General features: G+C 49.2%; 1 protein-coding gene across 2 annotated transcripts in view; it reads left to right on the top strand.

Moving 5' to 3' along the window:
• akt1 (v-akt murine thymoma viral oncogene homolog 1) overlaps positions 1 to 19,112 on the top strand; it is a 40,397-nt gene extending 21,285 nt beyond the window's left edge. For both annotated transcript variants that reach the window (XM_064326225.1, XM_064326216.1), the window contains 12 exons: positions 4,556 to 4,684; positions 6,345 to 6,456; positions 6,862 to 6,988; positions 7,468 to 7,599; positions 7,707 to 7,772; positions 8,547 to 8,615; positions 8,722 to 8,847; positions 9,864 to 9,992; positions 13,728 to 13,942; positions 14,367 to 14,454; positions 15,511 to 15,613; positions 16,550 to 19,112. In XM_064326225.1, coding sequence (XP_064182295.1) covers positions 4,556 to 4,684; positions 6,345 to 6,456; positions 6,862 to 6,988; positions 7,468 to 7,599; positions 7,707 to 7,772; positions 8,547 to 8,615; positions 8,722 to 8,847; positions 9,864 to 9,992; positions 13,728 to 13,942; positions 14,367 to 14,454; positions 15,511 to 15,613; positions 16,550 to 16,629 — 1,376 coding nt within the window. In that variant the 3' untranslated portion in view covers positions 16,630 to 19,112. The remainder of the gene's footprint in view (positions 1 to 4,555; positions 4,685 to 6,344; positions 6,457 to 6,861; positions 6,989 to 7,467; positions 7,600 to 7,706; positions 7,773 to 8,546; positions 8,616 to 8,721; positions 8,848 to 9,863; positions 9,993 to 13,727; positions 13,943 to 14,366; positions 14,455 to 15,510; positions 15,614 to 16,549) is intronic.
• Positions 19,113 to 19,248: the final 136 nt, after the last annotated feature.

Below are 19,248 nucleotides of genomic sequence, written 5' to 3'. Positions count from 1 at the left end.
TTCTTTCCCCTCTTTTCTCCCTCTCCCAGTCTGATTCCCCATTGCGTTTTTCTCTCCCTCCCTCTCTCATCTCATCCTCTGTCTGTCCTCTCACACCCGCAGTGACAGGTGCCGTTCTTTCTCTGACTCCTTCCTTCATCTGTGGCTGTATTGAAACGTGTACCCGGGAAGAAGAGAGTTTGCATCTCTCCTGCCTCACTCCCTCCTTCCTTCAAAGATTTTCCCTCCTCCACCCAAGAGTTTCCCTCTTCTCCCCGTTTCTGCAGTGTTGGAAAAGTTTGCTTCTCAGTGGTTATGCTAAGCAGGAATAAACGTAAGCCTAGGCATTCATAGAACATGGTTCAGAGAGGGCCCAAATGGAACTGGCGGTGACTTTGAAAGGAACTGATGTGTATGATTCGCATGACCGAAAAACCAGCATGAAAAGTGCCTTCTTGCTTTTGATGTTATCTCCCGCTTGGTTGCATCCTACATCTCTGGTACTTCCTGTTTTGAAGAATCGGGCTTTAGATGCTCAGAGTAGCCGCTATATTTCTGTCACAGCTCTAAAACCCGTGTGCCAGATGTGCTATAACTACAGTATGTCCTGTAGCAGCAGCAAGCCCTTTGGTGCGCTAGCCAGGCTGCGTCACTCAGTATTTGCAAGCGTTATTTGTTTTCCTTTTTAAATTAATAGGTCCAACCGTACATGGAGTAGATGCTGTAAGATGGAAATAAGCTCTACGTCTGCACTTCCAGTCGTCACTCTGCGGTCTTGCAGAGGTGACGAAACTCCCCCGAAAAAGCCCAGGGAAATGCCTGGCAGTGTTGCTCACTCTGACATCTGAGCTTTGAGTTTTGTCCCCCCCCCCCCCCCCCCCCCCTCCAATCAGGACGTTGTCATTCTGCAGTGCCCCCCCCCCCGCGCGCTTTTCGGGACCACCCACGGCCTGGCTCAGACTACCCAGCGCTGCAGACTGGTCACATGACCCAGGCTCCGCCTCCAGAGGTGGAAAAGTACAGCTGTGCCCCCTCTGCCCCGGAGCCGCTCGGAAGGGGTGTGTGTGGAAAATAGGCAAACCGGCTCGTCTTGTGCAAAAGGGTCAATGCAAAGAAAGTAGAACCGATGAGAGCTAAAAGGGGAAGGACGTTAGAAAAGGAGAAGGTGAGAGGAACTGAGATGTTGTTTTTACAGAAAGAGCTCAAACGGGGGAGGGAAGAGAGAAAGAGATTAATAGACAGCGGGCGATTCGTTCGTTGCGAGGCTGCGGTACGAGGCAGTGTGTGAAAGTTAAGACGCGCGTGCCAAGGCTTTCTTGTCCGGCGAGCTGGAGGGAGAGCCTCTTATCGCTTTCCAGACGGAGGCCTGGCTCTTTCTCTCCCAGGCCCCCGCTGCTCTGTAAGAGCGGCCTGTTGGACATGGTGCCCAAGTTTGACCCTGTCTCCACAGTCTGGGCGCTGGCTCGGTGTCTGCTCATTCTTCTGGTCCGAGGCCTTTTTTTAGTCCGGTTCACGAGTGTTGTTCGCCTGGAAGTCGTTCGCACACGAGCGCGAGTTATGACAAACAGCCCCCTGCGGGCAATTAGGTCTCGCTTCCCCAGAAACTCCCCGGCAGCTCGGCTGGGAAATGTCTCGGTCTGGAGCCGCGGGGCGAGAGAGTGGACCTGCGGTGCCACATTCTTTTGCGGTGAGCGTCCTCGTCGTAGCGCGGCTACACCATTCCACGCGCTCTCGGTTCGCTCTGTTTACCAGGCCTCTAGCCATTTCCAGCGTGTTCGGAGTTTTAATTCTCATAAAATCAGCTTTAATAAAGTCAAAATAACCACCTTCCAGCATTATTATTTGGTCTCTCAGCAGATGCCTTAATCCTGTGTGATTTGCGTACCTCGCTTTTAGTACGTTCGCACAGCTGATATTTACCGAGGCAGTTCTGTTCATTGCCCTACCTGGGAATCAAACCTGCAACCTCTTGACAGCAAACCCAGTTCCGCTCTGCTGACAGCACAAAAGCCAGCCTCACGGTTTCTGTTCGGCTTCTCTACTCCCGAGTGTGAGGAGACTAAACCCTTTCTAAAAAAAACATGGCGGGAAATGTATGAAGTAAGGACTGGGAAGCGAGGGCGAGCTGAACATGCTGACGTGCTGGAGGGCGCTTGGAGCCAGCCTGAATGTCAGCCGGTTCCGCAGAGGAGCGGGGCGGGGCCGGCTGTCACCAGGGGCACGCAGCGAGCGGCCAGGGGCGTGCGTCATGGGGGCTGGCAGCCGGTCGCTGGACCCCCCCCCCCCGCGAGACCCTGAGGTGCCTCTTTGCTGACCGCTGTGCTAACCCCCCCCCCCCCCCCCCCCTTCACCCACACATCTGTCCCTGCCTGTCACCGCCGCTGTGCCCGTGCCATGTCCCGGTCCCCAGACCCCTCCCCGCGCCGCTAACCGCGTCCGCGTGCGTGCGCGCGACTGACACCGCGGCCTCTGGTCTGTGCCTCAGAAGATGAGGCATTTTAATGAACGCGCTGTCAGCCGCACTGCTGAAATAATGACCTGTTGGTTTTGGGACGGCGTGTGTCGCGCAGCGGAGCTTTGTGTCCCTCTGAAGCGCAGGCCCTGTTCCGGAAGCGCCGGACCTTTTGTCCTCCCCCCGCATTGCGTACATACTGTCCCCGGCCTACCTTGGCAAGTGGACATGGGGGGGGGGGAGGAGGGGGGGTGCAGGGGGGCAGAGGGTCAGCCAAGTCGTTTACCACAGCCGAGTGAGGATCTGGTCGCCTCGGGAACGCAGGGCCTCCCCCCCCGCTCCCTCCCCCCCCCACCAGACATCGCCCCCACATGCCAGAACAATTAATTCCGACTAACGATGCGACTCTGCTGCGAGGCCCTCACCTCACCGCTGACGTACAGGGAGAGAACTGCGGCTGGCGTGTCGTGGAACCGGAGCACGACCACTCAGACGTTCGCGCGACGCGGCAGCCGAGAACAAGGGGCTCCCTGGATTGCGGTCGCGTTAATTAGTCGAAGGACACGTTTTTTGACACGTTTTTTGAAACGTTTTCGATCGTCCGGACGGGCGGCCTCTAATTGGCGTTGCACAACGGCGTTGAACAAGCGCGTTATGAAAGTTCACGGCGCATCGCTCGGGCGACGAGGGAGCGCGTTGCTCAACGAGGAGCGCATGCACCGTTTCGAAACCGAACCGTGGCTGCTGGAAACCGCTCTGAACCTCGCCGCCGAAGTTTTAACTAATTTCTAAATGAACTACGTGTGTTTAAAACACTTACTCTGCACAACAGAGATGAAAAATCTCTCCCCGTGTCATGATGAAAAATGGCAACAGCAGTAATAACATATTGGACATCTGCTCTGAATGGAAATGTAAAGTGTACAGTGCTTTGGGGCAGATGTTTTCTCTCCTGCGCGATTCGCGCTGCCTACTCCGCCAGTTGCAGTAAATCAGGTGTTTACAATTTGCCCGCTTCCCATTTTAATGATTTAATCCCATAATGGTGAGTGACGCAAAGCTCTAAACCCCCCGCCCCCCGTCCTCCGGGCTCATCGCTGTTGCTCATACGAACAGCTTTAAACCAGGTAGAGGCTTTATCAGAGCCCCATTAACACCCCTATATTCCATAATATAATACATAATCTACAAAAGACCAGGGGCATGAACTGTAATGTCTCTAATGCACAAGGAAACCTGGACATGACCTCTCCCCCAGTATGGTGATTCCTCTCTACTCCTCTGAAGGTTGAGAACTGGGCGGTGTAGAGAGAAAAGAACGTGGCTAACTGACTTTGGTCAAAGCCTAAGCCTACGCAGAGGAAACAATACAACACTGACTAGAGCCCAGATTCTGAGCCCTGCGTTCATTTCTGAAGGCTTGTGTAAACTGAGGAGGTGTTGCTCTTTACTGGTTTACTGGTTCAGGTTCAGAAAGCCACCCTCCCAGACTGCTCGCTGTCTCCCTGGTGGGGAAGCAGAAGCCTTGGATTGACTGATGCCGCCTCTCCAGCCTGCTCCGTCACAGGAAATGGGGCAATTAAGGACAGCTTGTACAGGCACTGCATGGGGTTAATACCCAGCTCCAGTAATTAAAAATAAATTACACTTTTCTTGTATAAATATTCAGGTCTACTTCGGCACGGGGCCCTTTCTCCTTTATGGGTGCGTAAGCTGTTTCTCGGATTCCGGAACATCTGGCAAAGCGTTTCACGACACGTCCACGGCAGAAATTGAGTTCTGTTGCCTCTCATGAATTCATTGGTGGGTGTCTCCTGACAGAAGGATCGATGCACTCGGATTGTGTCCCTTTTCGGAGCTCAGTGGGGGATGGAGGGAGGGGAGGCAGGCCTGCCTGCTTCGTGACGAACACCCGCGTGCCTCCCCGCCATCTTACGCGGAAATGGGGCGCAGAAATCCATAGCTTTAAGTGGGACGGAGACTTTGATCGGGCGAATTAACCAATCTTAGATACGACCGGAACATTGCTGGAATTAGAAACCAGTAGCAGGAAGGTTTTCCACCGGTTATTTGGTCTTTAGACTTGTACAAATGTGCTGAGCCCTTTCCCGTGTTCCTCTGCAGGAGAGTACATCAAGACCTGGAGGCCGAGGTATTTCTTGTTGAAGAGCGACGGAACATTCATCGGGTATAAGGAGCGACCGCAAGATGTCGACCAGCTGGAAACGCCATTAAATAACTTCTCGGTAGCACGTAAGTTTGTTATTACCCACCACCGCTCCTGTTGAAGTCCCGTGACACATGACCTGGAAATTCATTTATTTACTTATGACCCATATTTTAAGAAAAAAAAAATGGGTTAAAAAATCTCTGAAAACAGGCCTTGGCAGGTGTACCCAGAGTTCCTACCCCCACAGCGTTAGAGGTGTAGCAGCACCACAGAGTGGCAGTCTTCACACTGAAAGTTGGGTCTTTCTGTGTTCTGCAGATGATTGAACAGAGTAATTAGATAGCATATTGTTCGTTAAACAAAACATTTCCACTTGACACCCTTGAGTTATAGTGGTTATTAACTGCCTGATTTCAATTATTTATCTTGCAGCTCTCTAGCCTGCTCCATCAGCGAGCTTTCTCAGAGTTTTCACCGTGGGGTCTGTGTCCCTTACGCTTGGACCAAGCTTTTGCAGCTGGGACTGTGTTTTACAGGAGTATTAATGAGGGACACTGTAGCACAGTGGTGATACACTTGATACACTCCCACTATTTTCTTTCAGGGCATTCTAATACTTATCTGCACAGTATATCGGTACAAACTGGTGCTTATGTTGAAGCTTATGGCATGTTGGAATGTATTATTTCATTTGGAATTGGAAGTGGAAGTTTTTTTAGCACACAATCATTTTTCGAACACATCAATATTAATTGTCTTCATTGTCGCCTGCTAAGATTTTATTGTATTCTAGGTACATCAGATTTGTAGCTAGAAAAAAAAAATCTGTAGAATTCTGCCACAATATTGCTGTTACTGATTACTTTGTACTTATCTAATTACCTTATTACTTATATATTTTGTTCAGTATTCAAGAAAAAGTGAAGAATAGTTTTAAATGCACTACATATGGGAAAAAGAATTACTTCCTGATTGTCAATAAGAGGGAATAAATACAGAACATCTAAATTTTTTTCTCATACATTTTAATTAATCAGAACCTCTTATAGCACATTGAAATGTCTTCACTTTAATTGGTGCATGGTATTAAATATTAATTAACATCTAAATATTACAATAAAAAACTGTTAAACCTTATATTAGGCCTGTAATATTAATTGCTTGTGCTCTCAAGCACAACTCCCACATCCCACAGTCCCGCAGGCCGTTTCAAATTGCATATGACCAGTAAAATGAAGACTACTTGATTAACAACAGGTGTAACGATTAGCTGTGTGTTGGGATTGTGATTGTTCTGATTTGAGAAATAAGTAGGCTATGGCTTCAGTGTCTTTTTTTGTTGTACAGTACGCACTATTTTTTCTCACTTCCAGGCTCGGAGTCATGAGCTCTTGCTATGGTTCAGATCTATTGAGCGCTTTATTACTTAAACAGAAATAAAACGGTATGAGCGATGTGTGAAATGTAATAACAGGAAAGTGCCGGGTGGAATCCGACAGGGTTCTCCCCCAGAACCCTAAGCTGCCGTATTACGATCCCCTGGTGTCTAATAGAGGAACTGCGCCAGGGCCCCGCCCCATTTTCCCCCGGCTGCCGTTACTCCCGCTGATCCCGCCGCATCCGCGCCGCGCCCCAGAATGGCTGGTGCCGGTCCCCGTAGTGTCACCTGCTCCGGCAATAAAGACAAATGGCTGTAACCGCGGCCCCCCCCTCTGCCCCTCCCCTCTCTCTGGATGTGGTCAGAGTGCCAGCTGATGAAGACAGAGCGGCCCAAGCCCAACACATTCATCATCCGCTGCCTGCAGTGGACCACTGTCATCGAGCGCACCTTCCACGTGGAGACCCCTGAGGAGAGGTGAGCGGGCGCCCGCGGGCGGCGTCTCCGCACGCACGCGTGTGCGCACGCACACACACTCACAAACACACACACACACACACACACTCTCACTCACACACACAGACACACACTCACTCACACACACACACACGCCCGCCCGCCCGCGCGAGCTCAGATTCGTACACAAACAGATGCGGTTTTTAGAACCCAGGGATTTGCGTACAGCCACCGACAGACACGGACGTATTCGAGGCCTACAGCGCGCACACGCTCGTCTTTGTACATCGCTGGCAGACGTAAATTTCCAGACCTCTGACGAGCCAACTGTCGCAAAAGAGCTTGGCAGCTGACTGGATGAGGAGCGTGAATGTCAGACTCTGAGGCCTGCTCTCTCCTGCTCTCTCTCTCTCTCCCCGCGGTTAGGGAAGAATGGACGAAAGCCATCCAAACCGTGGCGGACAGCCTCCAGAAGCAGGAGGAGGAGATGATGGACTCCTCGCCTGACCCCATGGACATGGAGGCCTACCTGACCAAACCTCGACTCAAAGTGGTGCGTCCCGCCCCGTCCCGCCGCGCCCAGTCTCACCTCGCTTTACGGCCGGCGCCGCCAAACTCTGACGCCCCGCCCGCCTCGGCCCCCTTTCAGCTTAACACCAGATTACATTTCCCTTCTGCTTCGACGCCTCACGAAGGGCGTGCGGTCGTGTCTCTAATCGTGACACAAAGGTCCCGCGGGTACCCTGCTGGATCTCCTCCTCGCGCACGTTTTCAACATTCTTCTCACCTCCAGGGGTCAGAGGTGAAACGTGGGTCCACCACGCATAGCCTAACAGTTATAGAAGTGACAAGTGCAGTGTGCTTCCCTCCCAAGATCTGCCCAAGCACCAGAAATATGTTGGCACAATCACATGACTGAGACTTTTTTCAACTTGCATTCTGTAGCTGGTGAAGTAAGTTTTTGTTGTGCAATAAGAGCATGCGTTTGTAGCAGTTCTAATCTCTCGTAACCTTTTTTTCTTTTTTTTCTAGACTATGCACGACTTTGAATACCTCAAACTCCTTGGGAAAGGCACTTTTGGCAAAGTCATCCTAGTGAAGGAGAAGGCCACAGGTCGATACTATGCCATGAAAATTTTGAAAAAGGAAGTAATCGTAGCGAAAGTGAGTAGCCGGTGGCCTTGCATGCGTGAGTAAAGGAGCTGGGGGGGGGGGGGGTTTAAATGCCGCTCATTGTTGATGTTGTACAAACCTTCTTTGTGATCTTTCAGGATGAAGTAGCGCACACACTCACAGAAAATCGAGTGCTACAGAATTCCAAGCACCCATTCTTGACGGTGAGAGACTCCTCCATACACCTAACCCAAACACTCCACCGCCGCCACAAAGCCACTGAATAGGTGGCCTTCCAAGCTTCCGTGGGCGAGCGCCCTTCAAACGAGGCACCGGGTTCGTATTTGGGGAACTCGAGCGACGCTAAATAACCCAGCTAGAGAAGCCGGCTTCATTGAGAGCTCTGAAAGGCTTCTTGCCATCAGAAAGCCTTTATCAAACCTTGTGAAGGCTCACAAAGCAAACCCCCCCCCCCCCCAAAACTGTCTGCCTAAAGTGGCTGGGATAACACATGCTGTCTGCATAGCGGTGAATAAGGTCCTACGGGCCATCAGCTGCCAGACAACAGTTGTGCTGGAAACCAAATTCCCATCAACGAAATATAATATAATGCTTCAGTAAGTTAAATAGGCACTATCTGAGAATATTGTTCACACACTGGTGGGCCTATGTTGCACGCAGTACCTGCTGAAATTATTTGAGGGAACATATTTCTGTCTTATTAAATTGTCAGTGGAGCACTGAAGCGCTTTTTGATATTTGTTAATACTGCAATGTGAACTTTGCTGTTTCGCTGCTGTAGCGCAACAACAGTATATATTCAGACTAAATATAATCGTAGCGTTGCTTGTATATTGTTTGTCATTTGTAATGAAGCTCATTTGCAGTCAAGATACCGAACAGATGTTGTGGAAATTCAATATAAATTCAGCTGGAATTCCTTTATTTTGTTCCAGTGAGTGTTGCCCTTAAAGTCACAGGTTTTTCCCCCCCTCTAGGGATTGAAATACTCTTTTCAGACTCACGACCGGTTGTGCTTTGTCATGGAGTACGCGAACGGCGGAGAGGTGAGTTTCAAAAACGATGCTTGTAACAGCTGTGTAGCGTGAGCAGGTGAGCCCGAGCGTTGCCCCTCCCCCTTCTCTAACCCTGCCCCTCCCGCCCGCCCCGCAGCTCTTTTTCCACCTGTCGCGAGACCGGGTCTTCTCGGAGGAACGGGCCCGCTTCTACGGGGCGGAGATAGTCTCCGCATTGGACTACCTGCACTCGGAGAGGAACGTGGTCTACAGGGACCTGAAGGTGGGAGCCCGAATGGCCTATATCCTGGATATAAATAGCCAATCAGGGCAAAGCAGGCATTTATTGATTGGTCACCACCAGATTTTGGTTTCACAGCGAGGCAAAGTTGTGTTAGCAGTTCATTTAGGCTAGTTTGCAAACAAGAGAATTATTTTATTTGCTAAATCTGAAATTAGAAGGTTGATATTGGAGCAGTCCTGTATGTATCTCTATGAAGCAGTGTAAATGAATCCACATGTATAACTATAAATATGGAATGGAGCATGATGAAATAAACACTTAAGTATGATAAACACTTCTAATGCTCGACGGCCCAAACTGGAGGCCCGAGGGCTGGTCATATTTTAATTAATGGAGTGTGTTTGATGTTCACCTTGAGCTGGAAAAAAAAAAAGTGTAGGAAAAAGTCATTTTTGCTGCAACAAATATGCCGCAGGCTCTCCCCGGTGCTGTAACCGCCGTGGCTGACTCTGAAGTTTAGAGTGTATTTCACACAGGACAAAACTCACAGCGTGTGGGGACGATAGGGGTTGAGACGTCACACTGTGAAAAGATGTCCAGGCAGAGAAAATAACAGTGTAAAATCGGGAGCACTGCTAAAATAAACAAGATGAAACTGGGAACAGATATCAGGACACCAGGATCTCTCTGGGTCATTTGACGTTGGGGTGGGAGGTAGGGGGGTGGGGGGGTGTAGAGCTGTTGCCCCGTCTCCCCCAGCTGATGAAACTGTACCAGCCAGGTCAGCAGACCCCTCCACCCCTCCTCCTGTGGGTTTACGAGCCGGGCTCCAAGCCTGCTAAGGTTCTTCTGAAAATGCCAGGGTAGCAAGACTAGAGGATGTGCTGACTCAGTCCTGGGGCTGCGGGCCGCGTGTGTGAGCTACAGCTGTCAGGTGACTTAGCGAGAGGACACTGAAACTAAAGGCCGCTGGCTGCTGGCTCTCTTGCCGCTAGGTAGTAAGCGCCGGCTCCTCCGCTGACGCTGTCGCTGTTGGTGTCTTTGCGGTCCCGCAGCTGGAAAACCTCATGCTGGACAAGGACGGGCACATTAAAATCACGGACTTCGGCCTGTGCAAGGAGGGGATCAAGGACGGGGCCACCATGAAGACCTTCTGCGGAACCCCGGAGTATCTGGCCCCGGAGGTACAGTTCATGAATGTTAATCGCCAGCAAGGCCCCACACGCTGCATTCCTTCCTGCCCCCCCACCACCACCCCCTCCCCTCCCCCGCTGGCACCGCCACCTCGCTAAAGAGTTCCGGGTGCCGCTTAAGAGTTCTGAGGAGGACTGCTCACTTATGAATATTCATAGGCAAGCAGGGCCTGAACATATTTTGTGGCTCTTAGTGATTGGCTGTTACAACAGTTCTGTGCCCATGTCCATAGTGATTAGACTCAGAACAGGACAAGTCGTGGTCTCACTGCCAATTAATATTCATAAGCACCTGCTTCCACTGGAACTCTTTGTTCAGTGCAGAGAACAATCTTTCACTGTAAAGCACACATAGTCACCCATCTCATTTCTACTGGGGGAAGAAAGTATCACCGCTACGTTGTGGCTGTATCGTTTGAGATGGACAACATGGATGATTGATATAGGGCACTCTGTAGAGGTTTTGCGATCTCAGACTTCAGCTCTTGACCCACCTCACTGTGCAGTTGGTGGAGGAATGTCAAAAAAGGATTTGCAAAATTTGAGAAAATGAAGTCTGTCATGTTTTTTCCCAGGCACCCCACAGCTGGGGAGGATAGGTAGGTGTGCGCATTCCTGGAAGTTCTCTTTTCAACACGTGGTGTAATAGGGACCGTTCACTATTCTTCAGTGAAAATCCCTGACATGATAAATTTATGCTGGACAGCATTGCTCTTACGAAAGGATCAAATGAATAGTTTAGGTTTAGGTTATGTCATTATGAACCCGTGTTAGCTGCTAAGGATAATCGGTTTTTTAGAGGATGATAGCCAGTAGCTGCAGAATCAGGTGTGCTTGTGTAGGTTGGCCATGCTCTCATTGGTGGAACTGCGGCGCTCGTTCGGGCGTGGCAGGCCTCTGTCACGTGTGAGCGTGATTTGTAAAATGATATCGCATTGTTTATATGGCAGTTCCCCCTCGCCCACCCCGCCCCCCAAACCCCCCCACCATCTCCCGCCTTAGGAATGTTTCCGGGAGAGGGGTGCCCATGTTGACACAGTTGCCGGCTCGTTGTTTTTAGCCCCTGTCTGGAATTTGTTTGGGGGGTTTTGGCAATGCCTTGGGAAACGTGAGCTTCCGCCCCTGGAGAAAAGGCCACGTTGGCTACAGCTGCTCCCCGCTTCTAAGGGGGCTTCGGCCCACAACTGCCTGGGATTCCTCCACTGACCTGGCCCAAGCGCGGTCCCCCCCGGCCCTTCCCTCTGACTCCCCTCTCTCACCCCTGCTGCGGGGGGCTCCCTCTCTGCCCTCCGTGGCCTCTGGAACACACCCTGAGTGTGTCAATGAGAACAGAGGACCGCGTGTATCCTTACACAGACCGATCTCAGCCTAAATATATATTTGCCTATATTTTAACCCTTTTCCTTCTGGGGTGGATCTAAGGCTTTCAGTGCTAGCGCAGAAAACGAGGGAAACTAGTTAATTTATTATTACAGGTTATTGCTTAATTTTTAAGCATACTTTAGTATTCTTATGTACTTTCATTTTTCACATTGTATTGTGCGCGTATATATTGAATATTGCACAGATTGAAAACAGTTTTTTGGAGGTTTCTGGTACTTTGTGCACCTGGTTGACTTTTTGACCCCTGAGTTTATTCCAGTGAATAGGTGCTGGACAGACCACGCCTGACATATCTGAGTTTAATCCAGAAAATATGTGCTTGAGAGACCTCAGCTGACACATACAGTTTCACCAGTGAGGCAAGCGGGTAATGCCCTTTCAACATTGCTCTCGTGTTCCTTCAACGTTGCGGTGATGTTATAGCCATGCGATAAAATCAGTCTGGCGGTAAAGACGGCGCGGGCCGTTTCCATGGAGACGAAGGTGCAGCCGCGCAGGGGAGAAGGGGCCGGACAGTGTTACAGGTTGTTCCGCGGTAAACAATGACCTTGTTGTGTGTGGAACACAGGAATGCTGCGCTGCCTGGGAATATTCCACTAGCCTGGAGAAACGGTCTTCTCAGGCCCGGCCTGGGCCCGCCTCACTAGAGAACACTCATTATTGGGTCATTTTGTTGGACCCCTCCAAAAAGGCAGACATTGTTGGAACAAATCACACAGAACGCTTATCAATTACTATGCTGTAATGTCAAGCTTTTTTCTTATTTGTGTACACAGAGATAAATGTCATTAGGTGTGGCCATTTTGTCACGGATAGCTGTTTGGATATGTCTGTCGGTGGGTCCATATGAGCGCGTGTCTGTGTGTCTTCCCGGGCAAGAGAGGAAGAGAAAGCAGGAACAGTAGGCGTCGTGCGTGTTTTGCGTGAGGCTGTGAATCACTTCTCTGGAGTCGCCTCCTTTCTCTGGAAGATTAAAAAAGGAAGGAGCGTGCGCTTCAGGGAAGGAGGCGCGCGTTCCCGTCCCCTCCTCTCCCCCGCGGGCCGGCCGGGGCAGCGCCGGGGGGGTGTAACCGCAGCCCCGGTTACGTGTGAGGGATGAGCTTGGCTCCGGCGGTCCTGGCAGCTCCACAGCTGTGCCGCTCCTCTACATATATGGGGCAGCTGCGGGCCCAGCTGTCGCGCGGCGTGAATCACACGACAGCAGCTCTGGAAATAGAGAAGGCCGAGTAATCCTATCGCCGCGCCGGGCTTCACGTTACCGCCGCCCTCCCGCTCCTCCTCCTCCGCCGCCGCCGCCGCTCGCGCGGGGGCCGCCGGGGGCGCTGTTGTTCCTTTTACGGCGCGGCCCCGCGTCCGTCGCCCCCTCCGTCCGCGACCCCGCACGTCCGTCTTGAGCTCCGTTTGTCTCGCGTCTGCCAAGCCAACCTGACCCTTGCAGTTCAGGGAAATCGATAATTTTGTTTTCTAGCTGGTGCTGGTCTCATCGCCACGGTCTCTGAGCAGGCCCGGGAGCTGTTCTGCGCGAAGCCCAGCGGAGGCCGTCTCCTGATGTGGAACTTTCGCTTTTCCCCCGAAATGAACTTTCGCGTTTGGCTGAAATGGGCTTTCGCAGCTGCTCGATACGACCGCGCTGGTCTGAGGACGCTGCAGCGCTGCGACGCTGATTCCGGCTGATCCAGGATCAGTGGAACAGCGGCAGGGCCCCTCCCCCTGCCCCCAGCGGCGCCTCGTTGGTCCGGTGCCCCCGGCCCCTCTGGCCGTCCTGCGCACTTAGATTCCCGGTGATTAAATGTGTGGAGCACCAGTGGAAACTCTATCCGCGCTCCTAATGCGAGATGTGAGCTGGGCTGGGAATGCCCTGGGATCTGAAGCCTGGCTGTGGAATGAGGGCTCCTCACGCAGACCTGGAAAACACAGCACTGTCCTCACCACTGCTGCCCTCCCTGAATGTGCCCGCTCTTACGCATCAAGCCTATTTTTACTTCAACTCTGATTTGAATTGGACCAATACTAGCTGTAGTACTATTCACATTTTCGGTATGTATCAGACACTCTTAGCCCTAGCAATTGACACAGCTTATGTTCTTTTTACATATAATCCATTAGTAGAGCTGTACATTTACTCTGTCAGGACATTTAAGGTGAAGTGCTTTTCTCTAGGGTACAACTACCTGGGAATCAATCCTACAACCTTGGAGCTGCAAGCCCTTTATGCTACACTGGCCCCCAGGTCTTAGCATGTCCTAGCACATTTTAGCTTCCAGTCAGTACTTGACACGTCCACCTCAGTGACCTGCGCAGCTGTCATTCGGCCCTGACTGCGGCTTCCTCCCGTCCCACCAGGTGCTGGAGGACAACGACTACGGGCAGGCTGTGGACTGGTGGGGCCTGGGCGTGGTCATGTACGAGATGATGTGTGGCCGCCTGCCCTTCTACAACCAGGACCACGAGAAGCTGTTCGAGCTCATCCTCATGGAGGACATCCGCTTCCCTCGCACGCTGGCTCCCGAGGGAAAGTCCTTGCTCTCCGGTCTGCTCAAGAAGGACCCCCGACAGCGGTGCGTGTCCCCCACTCACCCCGCCCCCCCCCAGCCCTCAGTTCATGTTTGCACAAAACAAAGGGAGCAGTTACTTATGTAACAAACTAGCAAATTATGAGCTGGTACATTTTCTGTAGTGTATCTACTGTAGGTTGAGATAGTATTACAGTAGCACTGACAAGATATGGACGCACCAGAAATGAAGATTGTTCTGAACTCCTTTTGGTATCCTTTTGGCTGAGCGTTCAGTCCATAACACAGTCCATAACAAGGTTTATATCTCTGTTGTACAACAAGATTGATGCAATGTCCTTCTCATCTCTCAAGATTGATAAACTGTACATGAAACATATCTTAGATAATATATTTGACCTGCTGACAGTCCGGTTTGAGGTGTTTGACCTGCAGTGACTGTTATTTTGTGGTTCTTTCTGTGCTCTAGGTTAGGAGGCGGGCCGGATGATGCCAAGGAGATCATGCAGCACAAGTTCTTTGCTGGGATTGTGTGGCAGGATGTTTACGAGAAGAAGGTAAATAGAAATAGCGCACCTGAGCTCTGTCGTGTCTGTGCCTCTTCACCCAAACGCACATGGCAGAAAAACAAGGACACCGCACATGCGTGCGTTCTTTATCCTTGGGCCAGCGTTGGGAAATTTTTCACTTTCACTTTCACAGGCCAACGGAAACTGCAGTTTGCCCTAGAAAAGATAACACCCTGTGTTAATTAGCTAATTACCTCGTAATTCCCCATTCATGCAGTATGCTTTCCAGAGAACTCTGAAACTTGCCTTGATGACGCAGGAATATAGCTGAAGTTGTAGTAGCTCTTCATAACAGCGGGGGGGGGGGGGTGGCTTCATTCAAGTCGTGGGAGTCTCCAAATACCGGAGAGTCATATCTGCTCTGCCTGTTGCGCTGGGCCAGAGACGCACTCCACAGCATCTGCTTTGATTAGGCACTAATCAGGGGAGTGAATGCCTGCAAACAAAGCTCGAGTGTTGGGTAATAGATTGGCACGGCCACTCAGAGACCCACGACAAACACAGCCACAGTCACATCGGTCCGGCTGTGTCGGTACTCCAATAAGCACTTGCGCAATACGTAAAATGCTGAGAAGTCGCTCGGTGGTCAGACGGCGCTCATTGTTTTCTCCGAATTTCGAATGCCCAGTTGTGTTCACAGGCCTGTCTCATTGTTTGTAATATCCTTCATCAATTCTGGACTGGATGGAATTCGGTCTCTAGTTCGCCAGCTGAGCTGCACAGTTGCTGTGGGCACAGATGCATACAGACTGCAGGTGCTAGGCTAGTTTAGTAGTTGCTGTTTTTGGATGAAACAGTTCACAGTTCAGCTGACTGAAACTCTCTCTCTAGTATTTGGTCACAATTTGGCAAATACTGTATGTGTAAAGTATGCTATATTTTCCAAATGTGGAAGACTGGGGAACACCAGTGTTATCTCCAGTATTAAAATATCCAAGGTTCTTATGTTTACTGTAGACTCATTGCACCCCTAAATTCTGTGAATCTTCTGAATGACAGGACAGTTAACCAATCATCAATGTGAATTCCTCACTCTCCCCTCAGCTGGTCCCACCCTTCAAGCCTCAAGTCACCTCGGAGACGGACACGCGGTATTTCGATGAAGAGTTCACAGGCCAGACCATCACCATCACGCCACCGGGACAAGGTACCCTGTTCTGCTCCCTGCTCCCCTCTCCCTTCCACGTGGAGAATGCGTGTCTGTGGCACCACAGCTCTCCCTCTGTTTGAGATGGGTGTGTGAGAACTGTGGGGTTGCTTGTGCATGATTACCCTTCAGCAGCTTATTGAAGAGAGGACGGCACATTTTAAGGTCACGTTGCACCTCACAGTAAATCAGCATTTGATATATTAAACTTTTCCTCCTTCAGACCGAGCTATTTATCACTCTACAGCTCAGTCAAGACTTATTTTTGCAGCCTTGACTTCCAACTTTGGCTTCCTCATCTAGTTAGATCGTTGTGTGAGACCAATTACTTTCATTTTCTGTTTTAAGTAGAAAGTATTAACTTCCAACGGCTAGAGTTTTAGAGTTCTCAGAATTTACTTGAAAAGAACCCCCTTGGCATTTGAATTTGCTACCTGGAAGATGGTCATATTAAAGGGGGATATTCATGACAATTTCTTTTTCTTTTATATGTCTTTGGTTATATCCCAGTTGTGCTCTTCCTTCTTCAGCCTTAATACCACAGACTTAAGTGCTGGGATGATTTTTTTATTTTTATTTTAAAAAGGACAGATTTGAGTACAATGTCTAATCTGAGCGCTCTCAGGAAAACTATTTTGGGGGTGGGCTGTTCTTTTGTGAGAATGGGGCCCCCTGCTGGAACACTCATTGATATTTTTGACATATCAGAATGGGGTATGGTTTAGAATGCTGGAAAAGGAGATATTTTGGTGGAGTGTGTTAATTGTGTGTATATTTGTGGTATTCCTGTGAAAGTTGAGGTGTGGTGAATGTGATAATAAACCTATGTAGCATAGCCATTTTATTCTGTCACTCACCTGTCTCTCTCTCTCTCTCACTTTCTTCTTTGTTCTCATTTGCTCTCTCTCTCTCTGTCTCTTTATCTCTCTCACTCAGATGAGAACATGGAGTCGTTTGACAGCGAAAGGAGACCCCACTTCCCCCAGTTTTCGTACTCCGCCAGTGGAACAGCATAAAGGCCCCCCCTCTACATTCCCTCTCCCCCACCAGACTGCATTCTTAAAGACAGTGGCATCTCTATCCTATTGCTTTTTTTTGACACAAGTGTTTCAAACTGCAGACATTTTTGGTTTGCAGTTGTTTGTAGATCGCGATGCTCCATCCAACAAAAGTGATGGGTTTCTGTGGCCTTTGAAGACCATGATTTTGTAATGTTTACGAGACGTAACACTACCGTTAATTTTCCGCATTCACGTTTCCATTCAGACGGGCCCCGTTGTCCTTGGCCTACTGAACAAATTCACAGCCAATAGAAGATGGCAGTTTAGATACAGAACACATAGAGATGCTCCAAGTTTTTTTTTCTTCTCCTTACCTTCAAACCCCACCCCCCCCCATTTCTTCTGTCACTCCCTGCACTTTTCTCTTGATAAAAAATGGGAACATGTATTAGGATTATGAAATTCCACATTTTATTGTTGTTCTTTTGCTGTTGTACTTTGAAAAAGGGCAGCTGTGTATGCAAGCTGCTTTTTGAAATGGGGTGCAACAGGCTTTCAAATTTATGATATGCATGAAGGTAGCAACACCGTTTTTGTTGCATCGTTGAGGAACCCCTTTTGAGAAGGCCAAAATGTAGTTTGTCGATGGAAGTTAGCTTTAAGCACATCCAAATGTTTCAGAACCCGGCGGTGTCGGTAAAATCAGTTTAATTCAAGAAAATTATTCAAATCACAGATTTTCTGTTTAAGATGCAGTTCGAACCCCACAATATTCCCAGCATGAAGAATGCAGCACATATCAGAAAACACATCTCTCTTATTGGCAGGCAGTGCTATCATGTCCTACTCAAATGGGTCACAGTACAATCACATTGAGTGGACCGGTATCAATATACATTTGGTTTAAGTACCTGAATAGCTGGATTGAATCAACTAACTGTAAGAAAGATCAGAGACAAATGTCAACCTTGGGAGCCTATGCGTGTGTGTGTGCATGCATGTGTTTATTTATATGTGTGTATGTATACATACACATACAGTACACATGTTCACACACTCATACATTTTGTTGTGTTAAATGTTTAACACTGCTGACAGGTAAACTTGTTGGATTGTACAGCCAATGACAGATTCTGGGCCTGGCCTCCCCCCCTCCTTTAAAATACCATGTGTGAGGCCCCCCTTTTCCTCATGGGACCGGTAACAGGTGACAGGTAAACTTGTTGCAATGTGCAGCCAATGACAGATCCTGGGCCTGGCCTCCCCCCCCACTCCTTTAAAATACCAGTGTGAGGCCCCCCTTTTCCTCACGGGACCCGCTGCTGTATGCCACGCAGGCTGCCCGTCCGGGTGGTGGCAGCACCGTGAGACGAGCCTTTGGACCAAGCGCCACATCTGAATGTTCTGCTCCACCGACAAATCTCCCAGAGTTCCCTGCGAGCTGGCTGTCTAGGCGCCCATCACTCTTTCCTGTCCTGTATTGGGTCTCCCTTTTCCCCAATGCGTCCAGCACCGCCTCAGTGAGGTCGCCGTAAACACTCTTCGTAGAATATCGGTGTGGAACTGCTTTTTCGGTTTCAGGCGAACGTGCTGTGGAGTGGAGTGAGCCATGATTTCCTCAGAGGGCTGTCTGATCTAACCGTTCTCTTTTTCACAGTGTATATACACCAGCAGATTTAATGGACACAAGTGTGCTTGTGGAATACCTTTTCCAGCTCCACAGCAGTCAAGCATTTTGTACATTTAATTGTACTTGTTCCACATTGGTATTGAATTTGAAAACGGCACAATCAGCCTTTCTTTTGATACGCTAATAGAAACGAGATGTAAATATAAACAAAATGTTTTAAGCAAAACAAAATGAAGTAGTTTTGTTGGAATGACTGAATTGAAGTGGCACCATTAAATTGGCCTTACCTGTCACATGCTTTTGAATTGGTCAAGTATTCACTCAAATTTTTAAATAATGTTTTTTCCTCTTTAAATTATTGTTGTCAGTGTTTCAGACTTTGACTGATAATCACTCTTAACTCATTCAGCATGCTTAAATGAATGTAAAGTTTTATTTTTATTTTCTTGTGACAGCCCACATTTCATCTTTCTCTTTTGTATGTTTTGTGTATTTACATTATGTCTCAAAACATTAATACTTCTCTTGAATCTCTGCTTTTCCTGTTGTTCAAAATGTAGATCTGATAGTTGCTTATTCATATAGTCACTCTCCCTTGGCTGTCACGTCATAGAATTGCTGGGGGAAAAAATGTGTTTGAAAATTTTATTTTAAACTCATTTCTCCCAGCCCCCCCCCCCCCCCAAACACAAACACACACAACACCTTCTTTTAAGACAGCTGGGAGGCTGATTTATAAAACACCAGCTTTAGTGAACAAACCAACAATATGAACTTTTGTTGTTTTTTTTTTACACACAGTTCAACTGTTTTTACTTTAGCATTTTTGTTTCCTTTAAATTGCTGAAATAAAGAATTTTAACTAAAATGGCTGATTTTTGTAGTCACTGTAGACTAGGAATATGACCCATTCTTCCTGCCCATGTCCCAGGTACATTGCTTTTGTTGCTGGAGGAAAGCAGGTTGTTAATGCCGAGTTTGGGAAACCCAAAGCGCTCAGGTGC

This window comes from Anguilla rostrata, chromosome 1, assembly GCF_018555375.3.
Source record: "Anguilla rostrata isolate EN2019 chromosome 1, ASM1855537v3, whole genome shotgun sequence".
Lineage (NCBI taxonomy): Eukaryota > Metazoa > Chordata > Actinopteri > Anguilliformes > Anguillidae > Anguilla > Anguilla rostrata.
This window is presented reverse-complemented; position numbering and strand designations above follow the sequence as displayed.